This window comes from Anneissia japonica, unplaced genomic scaffold, assembly GCF_011630105.1.
Source record: "Anneissia japonica isolate Jap-2015-1 unplaced genomic scaffold, ASM1163010v1 scaffold9291_len582782_cov165, whole genome shotgun sequence".
Lineage (NCBI taxonomy): Eukaryota > Metazoa > Echinodermata > Crinoidea > Comatulida > Comatulidae > Anneissia > Anneissia japonica.
The window spans coordinates 381842-404871 of NW_022710618.1; the positions used below are offsets into that span (position 1 = coordinate 381842).

A 23030-nucleotide genomic window follows, 5' to 3' on the forward strand; every position below is an offset into this window, starting at 1 on the left:
TTTAACTGGGTTCAATATTGGCCTCAAAATATTGTGGCTGAGACATGAGCCGATTAAACGTAGAAATAGGAAACCTAGAAATATAGTAAAAACGCTGAATAGTACTCCAGCGCTGCGACATGCGGGCGTTGGTACGAGTAGGTTAGTCTACAAACGTCGCCTAAAGTAATTGATTTTACCAAGCAGAACGAAAGAAGGAAACTCCGCTTTTCAGTTGTCTTAGGCGCAGGTTTTTTGACAAACAATGATCTTTCAGAGGTCAAATTGCTGTCAAGAATATGAATTGGCTGCTTCGCAGCAACAACAAATTTATGGACATATTTGCTAATATAATATTCATTGAAAACCTGTTCTGAGATTGAAAAAAAATTAGGGTTTGTAATTGTGATATTGTGCTGTAAATGCAAAATTTTAGGCCTAAAAATTGTGGTTTTTGTTTTTGTATATTCGAGGGAACAGATTAATTTGGTTACCTTGAAATGATCTCGAGGGAACCAAATATTGCCTCAAGATCATTTTGAGGGAACAAAACGATTTATTTCCAAATATTATACAGTATTTCATTCCCTCGAAATGATTTCGAGGGAACAAAATGATTTCTTTCCTTCAAAATATTATTTCCTTCTCTCGTAATATTATTTTGTTCCCTCGAAATATTATTTATTTTCCTCGAAATATTATCTGGTTCCCTTGAAATATTACTTGGTTCCTTCCAAATATTATTTGGTTCCCTTGAAATAATACTTTCTTCCTTCGATATAACATTTTGTTTCCTCGAAATAACATTTCATTCCCCCGAAATAACATTTCATTCCCCCGAAATAACATTTCGTTCTCTTGAAATAACATTTTGTATATGGTACGCCCACAGTTCCTTCGCTGTCAGCTGTTCGTTTGGCAAATAAGGATTTTGGCTGTGACGGTATCATTCGGTGGCAACTACAGCATATAATTATACAATAGAACCCCTCCTTTGGGACACACCTATTAAGGGGACACATTTCCGTGGAACGAGGAGCAATATATCTTTTAACACTATGGTCAACCCCTATTAAGCGGACACACCTATTAAGGGGACCGAGACACAGAAACTTTTTGAGTAATACACCAGAATTTTATCTCCTGAATCATTAGAGAACATCGGTATAGGCCTATGAGTATGACTGTCATACCCAGAGGGGTTCTACTCTATATATGTATATGCTGCAGTTGCCACCGAATGATACAGTCACAGACAAATACATTTTTTGCCGAACGAACAGCGAAACAGCTAGAGAGCATCTTAGCTCAGTCGGCTAATCTGGTGGTAGCCATTGTGTGTGCACTGAACCGTGGAGATTTCTAGGTCCCCGGTTCAATTCCCATCGCTGCCTCTCCTTGTGTTTCATCTGAAGGGCTGAAATACAAGTTACAATAGTGCACAGTCTTCCGGATGAGATGTCTAAGCTGTTGGTCCCATGTGCATTTATGGCTCATGTGCATGTTAAAGAACGCAGTACACTCTTCGGAAAAGAGTAGGGGATTGTCTCCCGGTGTACTGCCCAATCACCACCAGAAGGACCCCACTGGAAATAAGTCTTCTTCAGACTTTCGTGGGCTATTCTTGGTGTTTACACCGAATAAATCCAATCCAATCCAATCTGAAAGCCAAAGGCACTGTGGGCGTACCATGTACGAAACATTATTTCGAGGGAACAAAGTATTGTTTCGAGGTAATAAAATACTATTTCGAGGGAACAAAATATATTGAAGGAAGAAAATAATATTTTGAGGGAACGAGATATGATATAGAGGGAACGAAATAATATTTTGAGGGAATGAAATAATATTTCAAGGGAACGAAATAACATTTTGTTCCCTCAAAATAGTTTAATATTATTTTCTAACCATGTCCTTTTAGGGGATCCGTACATTTCTGGCCATAATACCAAGTAAAAAAAAATATTGTGTTTTTGGACACACCTGACCGATCCAAAAAGTATGAAATTAAGTTTGGCATTTTAGTTTTGTTTTTTTTTATTATTACAACGAAAATTTTTTTTTAATCAGCTAAAAAGGCTGGTGTTATGCAAAGACAGTGTTAGGTGATCGTTTTGCACTTCAATATCGATATAAACATGGTCTTTGTTATACTTTTGTATATTATCTATGTTTCAAGCATAAAGGCCTAAACTCATTATTTAAAGAAAAAACATTTCTAACGGCCTACCTATTTTTTGGATTTTGTCAACACAGGAATTTTTTTTTTTTTGGCCTTTATCATAAAATTTATATATACCCTCCTCCTCTATTTCAAATTCTTGGATACTCCATTGTATTGGATCCTACAATATTTTAAGCTTACTTTTAACTTGTACATTAACTACAAAAATACAGTATTACATGTATGTCATTTTCACTAGCTTTGCTCACTACAACATGATTCTTGAGCATCAAAATGCTCTGATTAGATTTACAAGGAGTGAATTTGCTTTTTTGTCTTGATAGGATAAAAAACAAAAATACTTCCTACTTCTTCTATCTTCATCTCAACTGTCTGGTGGTGATTGGGCAGTACACCGGAAAAAATCCCCTACTCTTTTCTCATCCACCCTTACAATTAAAATAAAGCAATCATTGGTGGATCCAAGAACTTAAAATAGAGGGACATTCACAGTTTGAGTGTCTTATACCACCTTAGCCCAACCATGTTGGGCTGAGGTACATAACAAATTGTATGCGTTACCGCAATCATGCCCGCAACTGGGATGCCAAAATATTTGTATAAGTGGAGTGAAGGGCCATGGAAAGACTAAAAAAAACTCAAACATTTTTATATCAGTCATCACATTAACAGGGCCATCATAACTGTTACTAAACCACTGTTTCAACCACTACTATCATTTCATACTCTGTAGTATGCCAACCATAACTCCTATAAAATTCTGTAATGATTTGTAATTTGCAGGATTATATCAAGATGGCTACTAGTGCCAGTGAGCTGAATCAGTTTCTGGAAAATGTTCATGAGATGGTCCTAGAGTGCACAATATGTTTGAAGAGATTTCAAAATCCTAAATCCCTCAATTGCCTCCATACATTCTGTTTGGCATGTCTTGAAGATTGGGTAAAGAAGGAGAAGGGTAAGCTAACGTGCCCAACCTGCTCAAAATCGTACCCTATTCCAGAAGATGGGCTTCAGAAGCTTCCACCAAATACCATTTTAAATAACTTAATAGAAACTATTGAAAAATTTTCAAAAACAGATCAGATGAAATGTGTTTGTGGAAAAGGACCGGCCAAATACTACTGCCAGGAATGCAGACATTACTTGTGTTGTACCCATAGTAAAGATCACAAAATAATGCCAATATCAGCAAGTCACAAGCTACATTCAGTGGAGGAAGTACAATCGATGAGCCCTTTACAGATTGCAGCGTTGCATCCTCCAATATGTTCTGTTCACAATGAGCCTTTAAAATTTTTCTGCTGCATATGCAATGTTCCAATATGCACAGACTGTGCAATTACTGACCACAATGCAGGGGATGGAAATCACAAACCAATCAGCATTTCTAAAGCATTCCAAGCATTTAAAGAAACTTCAGCAGCATTGGAAAAAGCTGCCAATGACTGCAAAGACAAGTTAGAAGATGGCCTCAAAGCAGTTAAACAGAATGTTAAAATATTAGAACAAAGCAAATATACAAGTTTGAGAGATATTGACAATCATGTGCAAGAAATGTGCAAGATGATGAAGAAAAAAGGAGACCAAATGAAAAATGAAGTAGAGACAATCTACAAAAAGAAAAAGAGGGTGTCAGATGTGCAAATACATGAACTAAAAACAACAATAAATGATATAACTACAAAACTATCTTTTCTTAATCAATTATTGAAGAGTGATGAAGCTACAGCAATGCAATCAAGTGAAGCAGTAATTACAGCGCTGAAAGGCACAACCAGAGAACTGCCAAAAACAGAGCCAAATGATGATGGATACATTAAATTCTTAATAAACAAACAGCAACTTGCTGCATTGCAAAAATTTAACATTGGAAATGTCACATTGGGGGCAGCAGAGTGTCTAACATTAAAGGCAGAGGAATCTGCGACCCAAGGTCAGACAATTGTTGTAAAAGTAATCAAAACAGAGGAATGTGAAATACGTGCAAATCAAATGAAGGCAACATGGACACATCCTACAGGAGAAACCAACATCACACAAGTTGAAAAGGATGACAATGGAGATTATTTTGTGATAGGCAAATGCAAACATCCAGGTTTTTGCAGACTAGATGTGAGTGCTGAAGGCAAACCAATTAAGCAGTCTCCATTGATGATCAAAGTACACAAGAAAGAATTAGTAAATACTATTGATATAAACATAGAACGTCCTGTAGGTGTAGTTAAGTATGAAGATGATTGCTTACTGGTTTCATGTAATACAAATGAAATACTCAAGTACAAGCAATCAGGAGAATATATTGGTAAGGTTGGATTGCCACAAGGTCTGAAAGTGTATAGACTGTTCAAAATGAAGAATGGTAACATAGCATTCAGTGATTCGGGTAACAGATGCATTAAAGTGTGTAATATGAGGGGTCAGGTAATGAAATCAATTGGTCAGGAATTATTGAGGGATCCAGCTGGTATCCATATGAATGTAGCATCAAATATTTATGTAGCAGATGGAAATTATTGTGTATTCATATTTGACATTTGTAGTGGCCAGGTGATGAAGAAGATTGGGTCAAAGGGCCACAAAGAAGGTCAATTAAGAGGTGTCATTGATGTGGCCCTTACAAATGAAGGACATCTTCTTGTATTGGAGTATTACAACAATAGATTACAGCTATTTGATAAGGAAGGAAGGTTCATGAAAGTCCTCGTTGAAGCAGTTGATGAAAATGGTAAATTGAAGAATCCATGTGGAGTAGTAGTTGATGAGGATGACAACATCATTATATCAAGTAATCACAAACTACAGCTATTCAGTAGTGATGGAAATTTCATTAAAAGAATTGATGAGCCAAAAGATGGAATTGAAAGTCCTAATGGATTATGCATCATTTCGTATCATCCAAGGCAAGTTGCAGTAGCAAATAGTGGTAACAATACAGTAAAAATATTAACTTATTAAAGTATTTGATGTCAGTCTGCTGCCCTCACTAGTTTTCCTTTGTTTTAAATAAAGAAGCTCACAGCACTCTTGTATGTATTCTTATTATTCAAAGAAGTCCTGGCTATTAGGCGCTATAAACCATGTTTAAATACTGGATTAAAAGCATCCAAAGAACTTGCAATTTTTAACTAGCCATTAACATCTAGTTTATTTATATTCATATTAACAGTGTTTACACTTTATCCAGATTGATTTTGTCCTGTTAACTCATTAATAATAATATGTCACACCTTGTTTGCCTTGATTGGTCAATTTTACAGGTTTCTCACTTTTGATTGGTTAGTTAAGTTACTTCAATTCTGGTATATGGTCCCTATGGACAAAATTATTTTTATAATATAAATATTGAATCATGGCTTCTCTTAGTCATTTTTGAGTCTACATGATATTATATTATCTAAATATAATCAGTGGACCACTTGGTCTTATAATGTAGTGTACATTAAATTACACACAAATCATGTATAAATTAGTTGTCTCAAAACTGCACAATTTATATTAAATTAAAGTATACTGTGTCACAAAAATTTAATCTCTCAATAAGTAACATATACTATTAATAAGCAAATATTGTTAGGTTTTGAGTACAATATAGGAAATAGCCTAGCAAAAGGAGACATTATTTCCTGAAAAAAAAAATCTTTAAGCCTGCAGACTAAAGGCATTTTTTTCTAAATTAAGTTTTTCTTATATTGTTTTTTTTTTGTGTTTGCTAAGTAATGAAAGAGAAAAACAATTCATTTAAAGGTACAGTAGTTTGATATGTTCTAGGATTGCAGAGTTAATAAAAAATTATCTCAATTATCATCACCAAGGATGCTTCTTGATCCAGCATCATTTTTCAGTGTGAATGATAGTTATAGGTTAATAATTTATCATTTCCATGGCTTTTGTAATAAACATTTATCATAAATATTATTTACATAGGACTACTACATTAGCCTATTTTTTGTAGTTTAAAATCAATGACATTGGATTTTCTTTTACTAGGGTAAGAGCTAATCATTGAATATTTAGTAGATGACTATTGTAGCTGTCAGTACCGTAATTGATATTAACTGTGTATAACATGGTAACTGTTTAAGTAATGATCAGAAATACCTCCATGTTTGCTAATTGTATTTTGTTTAGCATGGATTATTAGCGTAGTAGATCTGATGATTCTATAATTTAGATTTTGATGAGGTAACAATTGGTCAATACCTTTTACTGGTTTGCACTTTTCTGAGTAATCGTCATATATTCATATCAACTATGAATATCTATCATCATCTTCAATCAGCAGTGGAGGTGTATTAACATACCAAAATTACTATCATGTGTTTATATATTATCTAATGATTGTACACTACAGTAAAATAAGTATATATACCTTTGGGTTATTTTTAATTTTAGTAGTATTTATATTTTCATAATTTGACTAGCTGTTAAGCAATTATAATTGTTATTTACTTTATCATTAGCCTGCTGTAAATAACTTCTTAAAATGAACAAATTCTTTAAATGTTACTTAAATGTTGAAAAGGGAATACTCCATCATATTTATCAAAATAATTGTTAATGAAAGTAAACATAATTAATTCATATTGGTCAAAGAAATAATACTGTAATTTCAAGTGATATGTCAAGTCATGAGATAAAAGAGAATTTATTTAATGATCTATCAAACTAAATTAAATATCTACCCAAAAGTATTAAAACTGACATCAAGCTTCAAAAACATTATTTTAACCATAAATTTTATCAAGTCTTCTTTACCTTAAAAGACAATTTACTTTTAAATTTTCTTTATACTATAAATACAATTCTTCTAATTTATATTCTTTAATTGTTAGAAAAAAAAAATTAAAATTAAAGTAAAAGTATGAAACGATAAATTAGCAAACAAGGAATTATTGTATTAGAAAAACAAATAGAAATCAGTATTTCAATATCATTATATAATCTCATCAATTTAGTATGTACATTATTTGAATGTTTTTTTTGTGGTTATTATAATATAATCAATTGTGTGAGTTTTGTATATCAATATTAGTAGGTTATGGCATTTTAAGTTGAACAGTTGATGCAATTCAATGTTTTTATACTGCTTTGTCAATGTGTTTTATGAATACCACAAATGAATTAATGATAAATGGTTGTCTAAGGCAATGACAGGAAGATAAACACTGAGGCATTGTACCTTTTGACACATCAAATCAAGTCAGCATTTTTGACAGATGTATCATAAGCTGGTTGATTCCAAAAAAAAAGGAATGTGATAATCATGCTAATAATGTACAATTACAATTACAGTTTGGTTATGATGGAATTACATCATTTTAACAGTTTATGATGTGCTGTGACAAATAAAATATATATTCTCTTGTACATAATTCCTATTATATTGTGAGGTTTTTGAAATATACTCTTTATACATACACTGCAATATAACAACAATGAGCATGGCATGAAATATCAGTGTCACAAGGCAAACAAAATTGAAAAGAAACTTTTCAAAGCAGTCACTAGAATCAATACTGAAAAGTGGGGGTCTTGCTTATGGCAATTTGATAAAGATGGGTTATACTATGAAATGTGAAGGTTTAACTATATAATCAGAGGATCCACTAATTAGTCTTAAATAAAACAAAAAGACAGTAACTCTGAAAAGAGACAGAAACAATTTGAGATTCAAAATGTCTCTGTCTCTTTTTGGAGTTACTGATTTTGTTTGTATTTTTAACTAATTAATGGCAAAGCTAGTTTTAAATATATGAAATAATCTACCATATTTGTTTACAGTACCTATACATCTTTTGTAGAAGACTGTGTTATAGTTAATGAAATGGCACAAACAAGTTATTTGAAAAATTTATGGAAAAAAAAAACAATGAGAGTAACATTGATACATTAAGTAGGCCTACTATGATTAATCGCTTGAAGGTCAATCTTAACTTATTAATGGTGAAGCCACTTTTTGTGCCTACTGCCCCCAACTGGGGCGTGCCGCAGACTCTATGTCATGATATAGCAATTAAAGATGGCGGAAAATGGTAAATCCGGTTTAGGCATGATGGGTACTACTACCACAAGGTGGGTAGTAGGCGCTCTATTGACAATCGAATAGCGTTCGGAACTCAAGCAAAATTGCGTTCGAAACTTGAACAAGTGTTATAAAGACACAGCACATGTTTGCCATGAACACCTTTTACCGTCATTTGAAGGATGCCCTCTAGAATATGTTAATTCTCTTCGTGATCAATGACATAACGTGGTAACTCCAAGAGTTACTTATTTTTAAAGTGTTTTTAGTGTAATATAGTAGTAGTAACTCCATACAGAATATTGTTATGAAAGAAAATTTTCATGAAAATTTCCAGATACACTATAATACACACATCTGCATATTGAAGAACATAAGATAAAAAAAAGAAAATTATTGTCAGCAGGATACAATTAAATATTGATGAAGTGGGACATACACTAAAAGCCAATGTAAATATTTTCTATATGCTAAATTTCTAATACCTTTCTATGGACCGTTAGAAATCTTGAACAAAATAATACCTGAATAGACACATCCTTATGGGCCAAGTCCTGTCTTCCTCCATTTTGATCTTTATATCATGTTATAAACGCATAGCTTTCTCCTGAATATCTTAACTGACAAAATGCGACAACTTGTTGCAGCATCCAAGGTACAAGGTTCAGCTTCACTGTCAAGGATGTTGTGAAACTACAAGTGAAAAACAAATATGTAATGATTTTGTGGAGACAATGAAAATATATAATTAAAATTTGTTTGGTACGATTGTGAGCTGAGTATTAATGATTAGTAGTCTTCCACAAGAAATTGTTTGTGCTTTGTCAGTATTGGGTGTGAAAAGAGATGGTCTGTCCACCATTTAAATTTTAGGAAAGATTTCTCGCTGATAAAAAAAATGAATACTACTGGGTAAAGTACATATGACTTTTATCGTCATAAATATAATTAAATCAAAAGTAAATACTTTGTAAGACGAAAACACCAAAAAATAGCTTTCGTTTAAGTCTAGGTGGATTGGCACGTGGATTGGCAAATCAATCCCATAGGGAAAACTGTGTCGCATCTGAGTTGCTACACTCTACACACACACACACCGTTAAGTACAGAGCCTGAAAGTATTGCACACGATGGGCTAAATTTGGGCGCTGACAGTAACTTTTCCTATGGGTTTGCACAAAATTTGAAACTAAATATTATCTACTTTCGAAAGACACTAAATTCAATCAGCTTCTCTAATATTTGGAATAAGCACTTTTGAACTGAAAAAATGCATGCTGTTTCTTGTAGAATAGGAAATGGGCATGATTTGTGTCGACTTAGAAGTATTCACTTCGCTAAATCAAACCTTAGACATAAAAATTTAGTATATTAAATACCCTTTCTTATAATTATAATAATAGGTCGTAATTACGCACTTTTGCTTCTAAAAACGTGTATTTTTCACAGTATTTCCCAAGTAGATGGGTGAAGCCAAAGTCGGTTCCGGATTACCATTTTAGGACACATGCATTCAATAAGAGGGAAGAATGTTATATTCCTAAGATTTTTTTTGGAAAAAAAAATGCAGAAATCTTATTGCAACATCAAAAAGTGTGACTGTATTTTACATTTACTTTTCATATGTTAGTACTTTGTTGACCGCCTAGTAATCGGTCACTTTGTAGGTTTATGGTGTGTGAACTGTATATCTTAATAATGGAACATAAAAGCATGGATTTAACAACTAAGGCAAAGGCTTCCGAAAGCATTGAATCAGATGATGATCCAGTCGAAGTCATCAATGATGGAGAGCGGGAAGCGAGCAACTAGGTAAGCTATCAGAACAACTAAATAGTAAACTGGATAAGGTACTCGAAAACCAAAAAAACTACAACAAAAGACTTACCAAATTGGAAAAAACTGTCAAAGATTTAGAAAAATCAGTGAAATATGCGCATGATTCTGCAAATGAAACAAAGGGTGAGATTACTCAAATTGGAAAAGAAATCAAGAAAGTGGAGGAGTATGAAAACAAAATGGCGGCTTGTCAACACAAAATGACAGAAATGGAAAATGCAATCCTAAAATAAGAACGGTATAGCAGAAGTTTTAATCTGAGGTTTGGCGGTATTAAAGAATATCATACAGAAAACACACATGATATATTACAAACGGGAGACAAACCAAGGCACATCGTAGCCAAATTTCTGTACCGTCCACAGAGGAACGAAGCCCTAAAACAAGGAAAAATGAAATTAAATAATAACAAATCGTCATACATATTCGTTACGGAACACCTACCTGATGCAGACATGAAGAAAAAGAGAGAACTGTCTACAATTATGGTGCAGGTCATCTTTAAAAGCAGAAACATGTTTATAGATATGACCAGTCTGGAACTGGTAATTAACGGGTTCATCATAGAAAATGTATCAGAAATAAGATTTCTTGGAGTTTGGTTAGATCAATCACTTACATTCAAAACCCATATTAACACGGTAGAAGTTAAAATTTCAAAGGCAATTGGAACGAATAACAGATTGAAACACTTCTTCCCAAAAAAATTACTTTTAACAATTTATAATGCCCTAGTATTACCAAATTTAAATTATGCAATTTCTGTGTTGCGCTCAGCTAGTTGAACAGAATTAAACAAATTACATTTTCTCAAAAAAAAAAAAAACCAAAAAAACAATGAGAATTGTGTGTAAAGTTGATTATTTTCATCATACATATTTAAAGAAAATAACTTGCTTCATATTCATGATCTATATGTAAAGCAACTCTTAATTTTTATGTTTAAACTCCAAAAAAAAACAAATTCCAAAAGTTTTTAATAATTTACTTCAAAAGGTAGAAAACACCCATAATTATCAAACAAAAAAAAAATTTGATTACCAAATACCTACAGAAGAATTATTGTAGGACAGCAAAGTGTAGTATACAGAGGTAGTACAACATGGAATAGTTTACCTGACTACATCAAACAAAGCAATAAAATTGGAGTTTTTAAAAAATGTACGCCTACTTAATCAATAAATATGTAACATGATAATGTGATCTTATAATAATAATAATAATAATAATAATAATAATAGTGACCAATATTAACACTATACTCATCTAATTACTGATTACTTGAATTAATATTATTGTTATTATCATTATCTGTATTTTTTTAAATTCATTTTTATTACTTATTTAATTGTTATTTCTTTATATGAATGATTATCTAGAAAATATGTATGTGCATATTTCAGACAGGTCATGTGCTTTAAATCTATGCTTACTACCTGACCCTTTTCATGTTATTATTTCTAATTATGTTTCACTGTAAACACAACATTCATTAAGATGTTATTACTATGTGAATTGAATATTTTAAAGAAAGTGGATCTTTAAATTAAAAATTAAAAATTGTCAATATGTAGAGCTTAAATTATCTTGTTTTGACTGAACTTATCTAAAGTGTGTTTGCACTGCAATTCAATGTTTGTACAAAAGCCTAAACACAAAGCATTCAGTATCATATATTTTACACTGTGCACCTTTGCACTGAACCACATGACAAATTTAACCAATGAAAATCAGCCTGGGATTTGGGCATGACTAATAAACACAACCCTGGAGAACATTCTTCCTTTTGGTAGTCTCATCATGTGTAGTCTCATCAAGCCTGATCATACACAATTACTTCATCTTCTAACGTACGCGTCAACCTTACAACAGTAAGTACAGTAGTAATTAAGATAAAATAATGCATAAAGGACTATCGTAGATGAACCCTGTATAGCATACACTGCGAATTCCACTGTGAAAGAAGCTGTAAATCTTCATTATTTAATTTATTACTTTAATTTATTATACAACTTGTCACAGAGAATATCATTATCCCCATACTATACTGAATACAACCTACAACTCTATATTCAAATGAGAATCTAGTCCATAAGTGAACAGGTAACAGAAGAATTACAGTATGGTAATAATAGACCTAATATTAATTATATTAATTAATATTCTAATATTCATAGTACTGTAAAAACATAAAACATATGGTTGGTAGAGTTAATATGTACAACTTGTGATCCAGACACTTGGTCAGATACTGTGTTCACAATATAACAACACAAATGCTAAAGGTGTCTTTGTCATTTTAATATTATCATATAGTAATGTTCAGTATTATTTAATGTTTGAATTACCAGTGGAATATACAAAATCCATTTATAAAATAATTTGCATGATGAAAGCCAGTCACACTTGATTAAACACAATAAATCGGTCACCCTATACCAGGCCACATGACTTCAAATCAGGAAAATTTTGAATTTTTTTTAAAAGAAATTATTAAAAATTTTTTTTTTAAATTAAATAGTTATATTGTTTATATTATCTTAATCATGTTTTACTTTGAATATCAATGCACAAGCAACAAAGCCAAGGGCGATATTGGCTTCAGCAAAATAAAAAATAATTTTAAAAAAAAGCCTCCATCCAACATCAATTTTCCAGCCTAGATAGGGCCTATATCAAATTATGGAGGAATGCAAAATATTAATATGATGCTTTTAATTAAAAATTAAGAATGAATTTTTAATTTATGTTACTGGTATAGAAAAAAAAGAGTGAAAAATAATTGTATAATGATGCTTTTAATTATAAATTTGAGATATTTGGAATTTAATGAAACATTTACACCAGCTTTAAAAGTATGGTATATTTCAACTTGAATTTCCATAAATTGGAAAACTTGATAATTATAATTTTAACAGATGTTAATTAAGGAATGATTTAAGATTATAATAAACTAAGTCATTTTAGGGTTAACGAGGGCTAACTATTAGAAAATTCAATCCAAAATCAGAGTGATTTTCAGTTTTACGCTGCCTTAGCTTTATAGTGGAACAAATCTATCTTTAGACAAAATTATAATGAATACAGAAGTAATTGTAACAGAAATATTTTGTGGAATCTGTTTCTGAAATATACACATAACAACATACTGAAAGTTCAAAAAATCCAATCAGGGGATAGGAATATTGTTAATATAAAGACACTTAATGAGTTAAAATCAAATGGGTTATCGCACAACTGCTGTGTTGAAGCGTATACACGCATGTCGTTGCCAAGTTGTTGGTAACAAAAAAATGTGAATAATAAGATAATACGCCCGTGTGTGATCCAAAGATGGGGAACACATTGTTTTGTCGCGTCAAAGGGATCTGTTGCCTAGTGATCTCCTTCTCAATTAATACCACCATGGCCTCACATAAGTCAGTGTGTCACAATGCGTGGCAAAAAAAATTTAAAGTGTAACTAGACTTGGGACCCCTGATAGTACATTTTTTTCCACATAGAATAGATATTGTTAAGAATGTTCGCTCTTGAACACTAAAGGGTGCTGTTAATTTTAATTTTAACATTTATTTCTAATTAATACTTATGATATTTTAACTACCAGTTATGAAAATACTTTTTAATGATTTATAATTTTAGGATTATTCCAAGATGGCTACTGGTACTAGCGAACTAGATCACTTTCTGGAAAATGTTGACGAGATGGTCCTAGAGTGTACCATATGCTTGAAGAGACTTAATAATCCTAAATCCCTCAACTGCCTCCATACATTCTGTTTGGCATGTCTGGAAGACTGGGTAAAGAAGGAGAAGGGTAAGCTGACTTGCCCAACTTGCTCGAAATCATATCCCATTCCAGAGGGCGGGCTTCAAAAGCTTCCACCAAATACCATTTTAAATAACTTAATAGAAACTATTGAACAATTTTCGAAAACAGATCAGATGAAATGTGTTTGTAGAAAAGGACAGGCAAAATACTACTGCCAAGAATGCAGACATTACTTGTGCTCTACCCATAGTGAAGATCACAAAGTATTGCCAGTGTTAGCAAACCACAAGCTACATTCAGTCGAGAAAGTGCGATCAATGAGCCCTTTACAGATTGCAGTGTTACATCCTCCGCTGTGTTCTCTTCACAAAGAGCCTTTACAATTTTTCTGCTGCATATGCAATATTCCAATATGCATGCATTGTGCAATTACTGACCACAGTGCAGGGGAAGAAAATCACAAACCAATCAGCATTTCTAAAGCATTCCAAACATTTAAAGACACTTCAGCAACATTGGAGAAAGCTGCCAATGACTGCAAAGACAAATTACAAGATGGCCTCAAAGCAGTTAAACAAAGTGCTACAAAATTAAAACAAAATAAAGATACAAGTTTGAGAGATATTGACAATCATGTGCAAGAAATGTGCAAGATAATGAAGATAAAAGGAGACCAAATGAAAAATGAAGTAGAGACAATCTACAAAAAGAAAAAGAGGGTGTTAGATGTGCAAATACACAAACTGAAAACAACAATAAATGATATAACTACAAAACTGTCTTTTCTCAATCAATTATTGAAGAGTGATGAAGCTACAGCAATGCAATCCAGTGAAACAGTAATTACAGCACTGAAAGACAAAATGAATAAAGTGCCAAAAAGACAGCCAAATGAAAATGGATACATTAAATTCCTTAAAAATGAGCATCAAAGTGCTTCATTACAACAATGTGACATCGGGGATATACTACATAAGGAAGCAAACTGTTTATCATTAATGGGAGAGGAATTTGTGAACGAAGATCAGAACATTTTTATCAAAATAATAAAAACAGACGAATGTGAAATGCATGCAGATCAACTGAAGGCAACATGGACACACCCTACAGGAGAAACCAACATCATACAAGTTGAAGAAAATGACAATGGAGATTATTTTGTGACACAAAATGTCACGTTTCCAGGTGTTTGTAAGCTTGATGTGAGTGCTGGTGGTGAACCAATCAAGCAGTCACCAATGCTGATCAAAGTACAGAAGATAGGATTAGTAAATACCATTCAAATAGACAAAAATATTTATGATTTAGCTAAGTGTGAAGATGATTCCTTGTTGGTTTCATGTTTGACAAATGAAATACACAAGTACAAGCAATCAGGAGAATATATTGGTAAGATTACACTACCAAACGATGTCCGAGTTTACAGAATGTACAAAATGAAGAATGGTAACATAGCATTCAGCGACTATAATGTTTGTATCAGAATATGCAACATGAATGGTCAGGTGATCAAATCAATTGGTCAGGGAGTACTGGGATATCCACAAGGTACATATGTAGATGAAGCATCAAATGTTATGTATGCAGCAGAATGGATTCCACATGGCTCTGTCTCTATGTTTGACATTGATAGTGGAAAGCTGATCAGGAAGATAGGTTCAGGAGAAGAAGGAAATATGTATAATGTCTGTGATATGACCCTTACAAAACAAGGGGATATTCTTGTATTAGATGACAGCGGATTAAAATTATTTGATAATGGGGGAAGGTTCATGAAAGTCCTTGTTAAAGAGGGTGATGAGGATGGTGAACTGTTTTGTCCACGTGGAATAGTAGTTGATGAGGATGACAACATCATTGTATCAAGTGAAAACAAACTACAGCTATTCAGTAGTGATGGAAATTTCATTAAAAGAATTGATGAAGAAGAAGATGGAATTAATTTTCCCTGGGGATTATCCATCATTTCATATCATCCACGAAGAGTTGCTGTAGCAAATAATGTTGAATATCGCAATCAGAATATAAAAATATTTAATTATTAAAGTCAGGCTCTGGAGAAAAAAAAATGTTGATATGTTGTTGAACTGATTTTTCTAAGACAGCAAAAAGTTGGGGAACGGTGAATGAGATATTGATTTCTTAATTTTTTTAAACTGGGGGAAAAGGGGCGTAACCGCCATTTTACACCTTTTTCCCCTAGTTTTTAAATATTAAAAAATCTGTATCTCATTCACCGTTCCCCACTTTTTTATCAAACAACTTTTTTCTGTCTTAGAAATATCAGTTCTACAACATATCAAAACAGTCATTTGAGTCTGACCTTAAAAGTTTGAAAAGGTCAGCTCTGTTGGATGGATTATTTAGTAAAATTTTGCTGCAATCAATTATATAAAATATTAACATACCAAATAATTTCTTTAGTAATAAAATACTAATACAGTAGCCAAATCTCAATCACACTAAGTTGTTAATTTTAATTTTAGTAGTTACAGATTTTTGATATGAAGTTATATATAGTATCTATTAGTGATTTTAGTTTGTGGTCTTGATTAGGCATACTAAACAGATGTGCAGGATTTCCCCTTTTTTCCTAATTCTATTTGTGCCCTCTATTCCATAGGTTTTCTTAAGCTTTGTCTACACTATCAAATTTTATCAACAAAGCGTCACATAAAATGTGATGGAAAATAAGAGTTGAACATGTTCAGCTTCTTTTGATACAATTTGATAATATGTGATATGACGTCATTGTGCCCATATATGGGCACATCACATTTTTTGTGGTAAATTGGGCAGTATTGTATTCTTTACATGCACATGGGTAATATACATAGGACCAATGGCTTAAACATTTTTGATAATAAGTATGTACTATTTTTAAAAGCATCTTTACTATTTTATTTGCCTTTATTATTCATTACATTTGTGTGTAATAGCACTCTGAGAAATGATTATACAGCACTGAATTAAAAACATTATCATAAAATCAATAATTGTTGCTGAGAAATAAGTATTAAAATTTATATCAAACAATGAAAAAAGTTATAGGAGTACAAAACAGTGAGAAGTAAGTGATTAGATATGTTTCAACTACTAATAAAATACTCTTAAAATTACTGTTTGTTTATGATGGAATTATATCATTATACTGCTTATCATGATGTTGTGAACTAAAATATGTACTACAGCATACACAGTATATGAGGCATGTCGTGGCGAAATGGTTAAGTTTTCGCACAGGCCAGTATTGAGTAAATGAGCTATAAAATATGGGAGCTCAAAAAATTGCCTAAGAATTCAATTTTTTTTTTCACTATAGATCAACAGTTTAATGTCTTATTAATCATGTCCCAAAGTATTAATTCTGGAAGTGGTCAACAAATTGTTTATTTAATGTTATTTAGATAGTTAATTCTATTAAACAATGTATGAACAAATAACTTTGGAAGGCAATTACTCAAAATCATGTTTATCTTGAGTGCCGTATTTTCACTTTTCAATAACTTAGGCTTGAAAAGTCCAATTTTAATGAATGACCCCTCATTTTAAAGATAACATACTCAGGTATATGAAAATACCAATAACTTGAATTTCAAATTTTGCTACAACTTAGCCATTTTGCCACAACATGCCTCATATGAGTTGGTAGTTAATAATTCCAATTAACAAATTTCCTCAAGTCATGCTTGACTTCACACAAAAAAATATGCTAAGTCACATGATCAAAATGAAACCTAAAAATAACTTTTGGAAAATAACCAGGTTTCCTGTTTGTTTCATGAATTGTTAGCTCAGAGAACAAAATACGTGTCAATGAAGAGAACTGAATTCTTGGTCGTCTTTATTGATTGCAAGAGCCATTTTTTCTTCCTTAAAAATTATTTGTAATTCAAAATTCTTTTTTACTAAACCAGAATAATATTATATGCACTTGTGGTTTAGTTAAAAAGAATTTTGATTTACAATATTATTATATAACAATTTATGTTCTTAAATCTATTAAATCTCTAAAAGTTACTTGAAATTATTTATTTTTTTTACTTTAATCTCAGTGTTTTCTTTCCAGTTGTAATTATTTTGTAGTTCTAAATAATACTTGTATTTATGAGGAAAAATTGTAAAAAATGCAAAAATTTGGAGAAAAATTCTGGCAATTCAAATAAAGAGTTTAGAACTTAAATAGATGAGAGAAGAGTGCCATCAGCATTCAGACCCTGACTTCACTTTAATATAACCGTTTTCTTTTCTGTTGTAATTATTGTGTTGTTCTAATTTATGAGGAAAAAATAAAAACCAATTTAATAGCTATAATAAAATTCTGGAGATTAAAATAATGATTTAAAACTTAATAGAGGAGAGGAGAGTATTATCAACATTTGGATCCTCCCAAAATCTGCAGACTTGGAAGATGTCCACAATTTAACATTGAACTTTACAGCACATCTAGATGTACATATGACTAATTTCCTCAAGTTGCATTGCATTCGAAATAAACCTAGCCTATGCCAAGTCACATTAATGTGAAGATAAAACCTGGAATAAAAACTACATTTCTGTTAGAGACACCTCACATATTGTACAATCACCTCAGCAGAGAAATTTAAAGGTATTGTATAGCATTTGATTGATTTTGTTAAATAGTCATTTAATTATACAATTTTTATTCACTAATCAATTTTTCATGTAACCATACTCCAGTGTATAGAATTGTATGGAATGACTGCAGTATATTAATTTCTTAAAAGCATGATAAATTATATACTGGACACTAGGGGTGGGTATAAAAATAGGTTGGGGGGGGGGCAAAGTGAATTTTTCGATTCAACACTGAAGGCTGCATCCATTTCAAGAGCCTGCCTGCACTGCTTCTATACCGCCTTTGATTTGCCTCAGGAAGACAGAACTGTTATTTTCAGATGAAGAAGGAAGATGGCAAAGAGGAATACAATGGGTTACGTGATGGACAACTTGATGAAAAATAAGGAAAAATTTAACAAAAACGTTTAAAAAACTAAAATACTCTTTAATAAGGAACCAATAAATGTTTCAAATCAAAAATATAATTTGGCCCTTCTGACTCATTTTATGCCCACCAAAGTTTTACACAGGTGCCTTCTCAAGCAATGTAATAATGTGTTACTTAATTCTGATCATGGGTAGAGTAGCCTGCAATTTACCCACAGGAAATCAGTCCCACATCCTCAAACTGCCCTAGCAGGCAAAGCCAACATGTACTGCCCATGGTTAAGATGAAAGCACAAAACACTGCCTAGTTCATTGTGCCTGAAATGCCCTCAGCATGCGTTCTGAAATAAGTGTACAGTATTGTCTGTTAATGCAAGTAATACGAGATGGTACAGATAGTATAATTTTTGTTCGTACAAAATATTATACTTAGTAACCTAGTGATTTTTTAAATGTTTTTAAATTTATTAAGTTATTTAACAATATTAAGTATGAATGTCAGCCACTGCATTGCTTTACTATTAATCATAATTATCTGTGTTCTCTACAGCCCACTGATATTATATTTTTATATTTTCATTTACAGAATTTTTTCAAGATGGCTACCAGTAAGCTGAATCAATTTCTAGAACATGTTGATGAGAAGGTCTTGGAGTGCACCATCTGCTTTAAGAGACTTCAGAATCCTAAATCTCTCAGTTGCCTCCATAGTTTCTGTTTGGCATGTCTGGAAGATTGGGTTATGGAGGAGGGTAAGCTGACTTGCCCAACTTGCTTAAAATCATATCCCATTCCAGAGGGCGGGCTTCAGAAGCTTCCACCAAATACCTTTCTAAATAACCTATTAGAAACTATTGAACAATTTTCAGAAAGGGACCAGATCAAATGTGTTTGTGAAAATGAAGGACAGCCAGAATATTACTGCCAGGATTGCAGAAAGCACTTGTGCTCTACTTGTAGTGACCATCATAAAATATTGCCAATGTCGGAAAATCACAAGCTACATTCAGTTGAGGATATGCAATCAATGACGCCTTTACAGATTGCAGCGTTACATCCTCCGATGTGTTCCATTCACGATGAGCCTTTAAGCCTTTTCTGCTGCAATATTCCAATATGCATGCATTGCACAATTACTGTCCACAATGCTTGGGAAGGAAATCACAAACCAATCAGCATTTCTAAAGCATATGAATCATCAAAAAAAACATTGGAATCTTTGAAGAAATCTACCCATCACTGTAAAAGCATTTTATATGAGGGTCTCATAGCAATTATTGAAAATTCTAAGAACTTAGATGAAAGTACAGATAAAGGTTTGAGAGATATTGATGAACATGTGCAAACAATGATCAATCAAGTCAAGAAAAATGGAGAAAAAATGAAAAATGAATTACAGATGCTATACAAAAAGAAAAAGAAAATAAATTATACACAAAAGGATGAATTGACAACAAAAATATCGGATATAGATACAAAACTGGGTTTTCTTAATCAGTTATTGAAGAGTGATAAAGTTACAGTAATTCAATCAAGTGAAACAGTAATTACAGCACTGAATGAGAGAATAAATGAATTGCCAAAAACAGAGCCAAATGATAATGGTCAAATCTACTTCTTTAAAAATAAAAGTCAACTTGCTTCATTGCAACTAAGTGTTATGGGATATGTATCACACATGAGGGCAGCAGACTATCTGACATTAAAGGGACCGATATCAGTGACCCAAGGTCAAACAATAACTGTCTATGTAATCAAAACAGATGAATGTGAAATACATGAAAATCAACTGAAGGCAAAGTGGACACAGCCTACAGGAGAAACCAATATTGCTGAAGTTCAAGAATGCTCGTATGGCAATGGGAAGTTCTTTGTTACAGGAAAATGCACAAGTCCAGGATTTTGTAAAATCTATGTGACAGCTGATGGTGAGCAAATCAAGAAATCACCAATGATAATCAAAGTAGAGAAAGTAGGATTAGTAAAAACCATTGATATATACAATCTATTAATCTATCCACATGGCACAAAATATCAAAGACATATGAATGTAAACTATAATCAGAAAGATGATTGCTTGCTGGTTTCATGTGGTACAAATGAAATACTCAAGTACAAGCAATCAGGAGCATATATTGGTAAGGTTACACTACCAAAAGGTATGAGAGTTAACAGAATGTACATAATGAAGAATGGTAACATAGCATTTAGCGATTTCAATAATAAATGCATCATGGTATGTGATAACAATGGTCAGGTGATTAAGTCAATTGGTCAGGGGATATTAACAGAGCCAGCAGGTATCTATGTGGATGAGGCCTCAAAACTTGTCTATGTAGCAGATGAGGTTGGTGGCTTGTTCATGTTTGACTTTGTTAGCGGCCAGATGATCAGGAAGATAGGGCCAAAAAACAGACTTTTATTAAAGATGAATGGAGTCACTGATGTTACTCTTACAAATCAAGGAAATCTTCTTGCATTGGAGTTTGCTGAACCACACAGATTGCAACTATTTGATAATGAGGGAAGGTTCATAAAAGTCCTTGTTGAAGCAGGTTATGAGAATGGTGAGGTGAGGAATCCACGTAGAATAGTAGTTGATTTGGATGACAACATCATTATATTAAGCAAACACAAACTACAACTATTAAGTGACAATGGAAGTTTCATCAAAAGAATTGATAAACAAGAAGATGGAATTAATGGACCAATGGGATTATGCATAATTTCATATTGTCCACGGAGAGTTGCAGTAGCAAATTCTGAAGCCAAATTTAATCCTATACAAATATTCAACTATTAGCATGCTGTCCCAACTTGCACTTTTTTTTATTGCTTTTTAGTAAAACTTGAATCACCTAATAATAAATTAGGTATATATATATATATATATATTATGAATGTATTAATAAAACCATATTTTGCAGGAAATAGTGATAGGAAAACCATACTCAATAAAGTCTAGTTAGTCCTGCCCTGTTTTGTATTGTGTTTTTAGTACAACATATTTCACTTTATATTTAATTAGGAGTACATTATGAATACCTACAAACAAATCATGAAGAATTTAGACAAACACAAACTTAAAAATTATTATTAATCATATCATAAAGATGATCTACTCTGTTGGATAAACAAGCATTAATCTTAATTAACATTACATTAATCTTAATAGTTTTCTGACACCTTAACTTATTAGGCCAAAAAAAAATTGTTTGTTTGCTCTCCCCATCTGCCTCTAATTCACTGGAAAAAATAGGGGCGGAAAAACAAAAAAACTTGATTTTTTTTTAGCTTTTTTTAAAACAAATTTTAAAAAATGTGAGTGAATTTATCTTTATTTTTTGCCAGATGCCCTACAAATTAGTCTAAAGGTGCTGTCTGATGTAAGATATTGCCATTCTAAGCCTCTGTGAGTTATTTTTATTCCATCTGAAGAGTATTTTATAAAAAAATATAAATAAAAAAATTAAACAAAATTCCTATTTATCATTTTTAAAAAAAGAAGGGCAAACAATCAATTTATTTTTTTTTTGGCCTTAGTTTCAGTATTTACAGAATTTGAGTTTTATAAGTGTTTTCTTTAGTTAGTCTTTGTGCTAGTGATTGCATGTAGTCTTTATTGAATATATGACAAACCTGTTTTTATATTCTATTTTGAAACCTTCTTCCAGAAGAGTTAAGTGGTTGTAAATAATAAGAGAAGTGATTCTACTCATACGTTCTAGATTATTGTACAGTTAATAGATAAGAAATAAAAATACCACAATTATCATCTCTACGGATGATTGTTGATCATCCATTACTTAAAATGTATTTTAAAAGCGTATCTAACCACCAATGTGGATTTGTTTTTAATTGATATTTGTCTGTTCTTTTGTTACTAGATTTTTCAAACTCTTGGGATACCAATACTAAAATATGGAAAGATTTTTCAGTATATATCAATTTAAATAAAAAGTAAATACAATGAAAGGCAAAAAGACCAAAAAATAGCTTTCGCTTGTCTAGTTTTGGCCTTAGAAATCATAAATTGAAAAGAAAATTTCCATAATAAACGGAAGAAATTAAAAATAATTACAACAATAACGATTTATCTTGAGCACATATCAACTTTAGAAAGTACTTGAGGTTCTAGTAACGAGAAAATGGAAATTGAATACTAAGAAATTAGCCCTTGGGATGTTCTAAATTATCCATGGAAAAATATAGCAGAAGCAGCAATAAGGGGATTGGCTGTTTCAGAGGTGTATTTCACCTGT

At 32.1% G+C, this 23030-nt stretch overlaps 3 protein-coding genes across 5 annotated transcripts in view; all 3 read left to right on the top strand.

Annotated features, from left to right (window-relative positions):
• The window catches only part of LOC117107025 (tripartite motif-containing protein 2-like), an 8530-nt gene extending 1754 nt beyond the window's left edge, over positions 1–6776 (top strand). Inside the window, exon 2 of the mRNA XM_033248542.1 lies at positions 2948–6776. Coding sequence (XP_033104433.1) covers positions 2960–5122 — 2163 coding nt within the window. The 5' untranslated portion in view covers positions 2948–2959 and the 3' untranslated portion in view covers positions 5123–6776. The remainder of the gene's footprint in view (positions 1–2947) is intronic.
• A 5063-nt stretch (positions 6777–11839) lies between these two features.
• On the top strand, positions 11840–15938 carry LOC117107032 (tripartite motif-containing protein 2-like). Its single transcript, XM_033248552.1, has 2 exons — positions 11840–11899; positions 13671–15938. The coding sequence occupies exon 2, from the start codon at positions 13683–13685 to the stop codon at positions 15843–15845; it is 2163 nt and encodes a 720-aa protein (XP_033104443.1). The 5' UTR covers positions 11840–11899; positions 13671–13682; the 3' UTR covers positions 15846–15938.
• A 1389-nt stretch (positions 15939–17327) lies between these two features.
• Positions 17328–22129, top strand: LOC117107057 (protein wech-like). 3 transcript variants are annotated; one of them, XM_033248579.1, is made up of 2 exons: positions 17328–18409; positions 19355–22129. In XM_033248579.1, the coding sequence occupies exon 2, from the start codon at positions 19367–19369 to the stop codon at positions 21569–21571; it is 2205 nt and encodes a 734-aa protein (XP_033104470.1). In that variant the 5' UTR covers positions 17328–18409; positions 19355–19366; the 3' UTR covers positions 21572–22129. The 3 variants fall into 3 exon arrangements, with proteins under 3 accessions (XP_033104470.1, XP_033104472.1, XP_033104473.1); XM_033248581.1 differs by having other exon boundaries at positions 19480–22129; XM_033248582.1 differs by having other exon boundaries at positions 19638–22129.
• The last annotated feature ends 901 nt before the right edge of the window (positions 22130–23030 follow it).

Bases quoted from the DNA above. Each gene is read 5' to 3' on its own strand.
- LOC117107057 (XM_033248579.1), top strand. From the start codon at position 19,367: ATGGCTACCAGTAAGCTGAATCAATTTCTAGAACATGTTGATGAGAAG.
- LOC117107032 (XM_033248552.1), top strand. From the start codon at position 13,683: ATGGCTACTGGTACTAGCGAACTAGATCACTTTCTGGAAAATGTTGAC.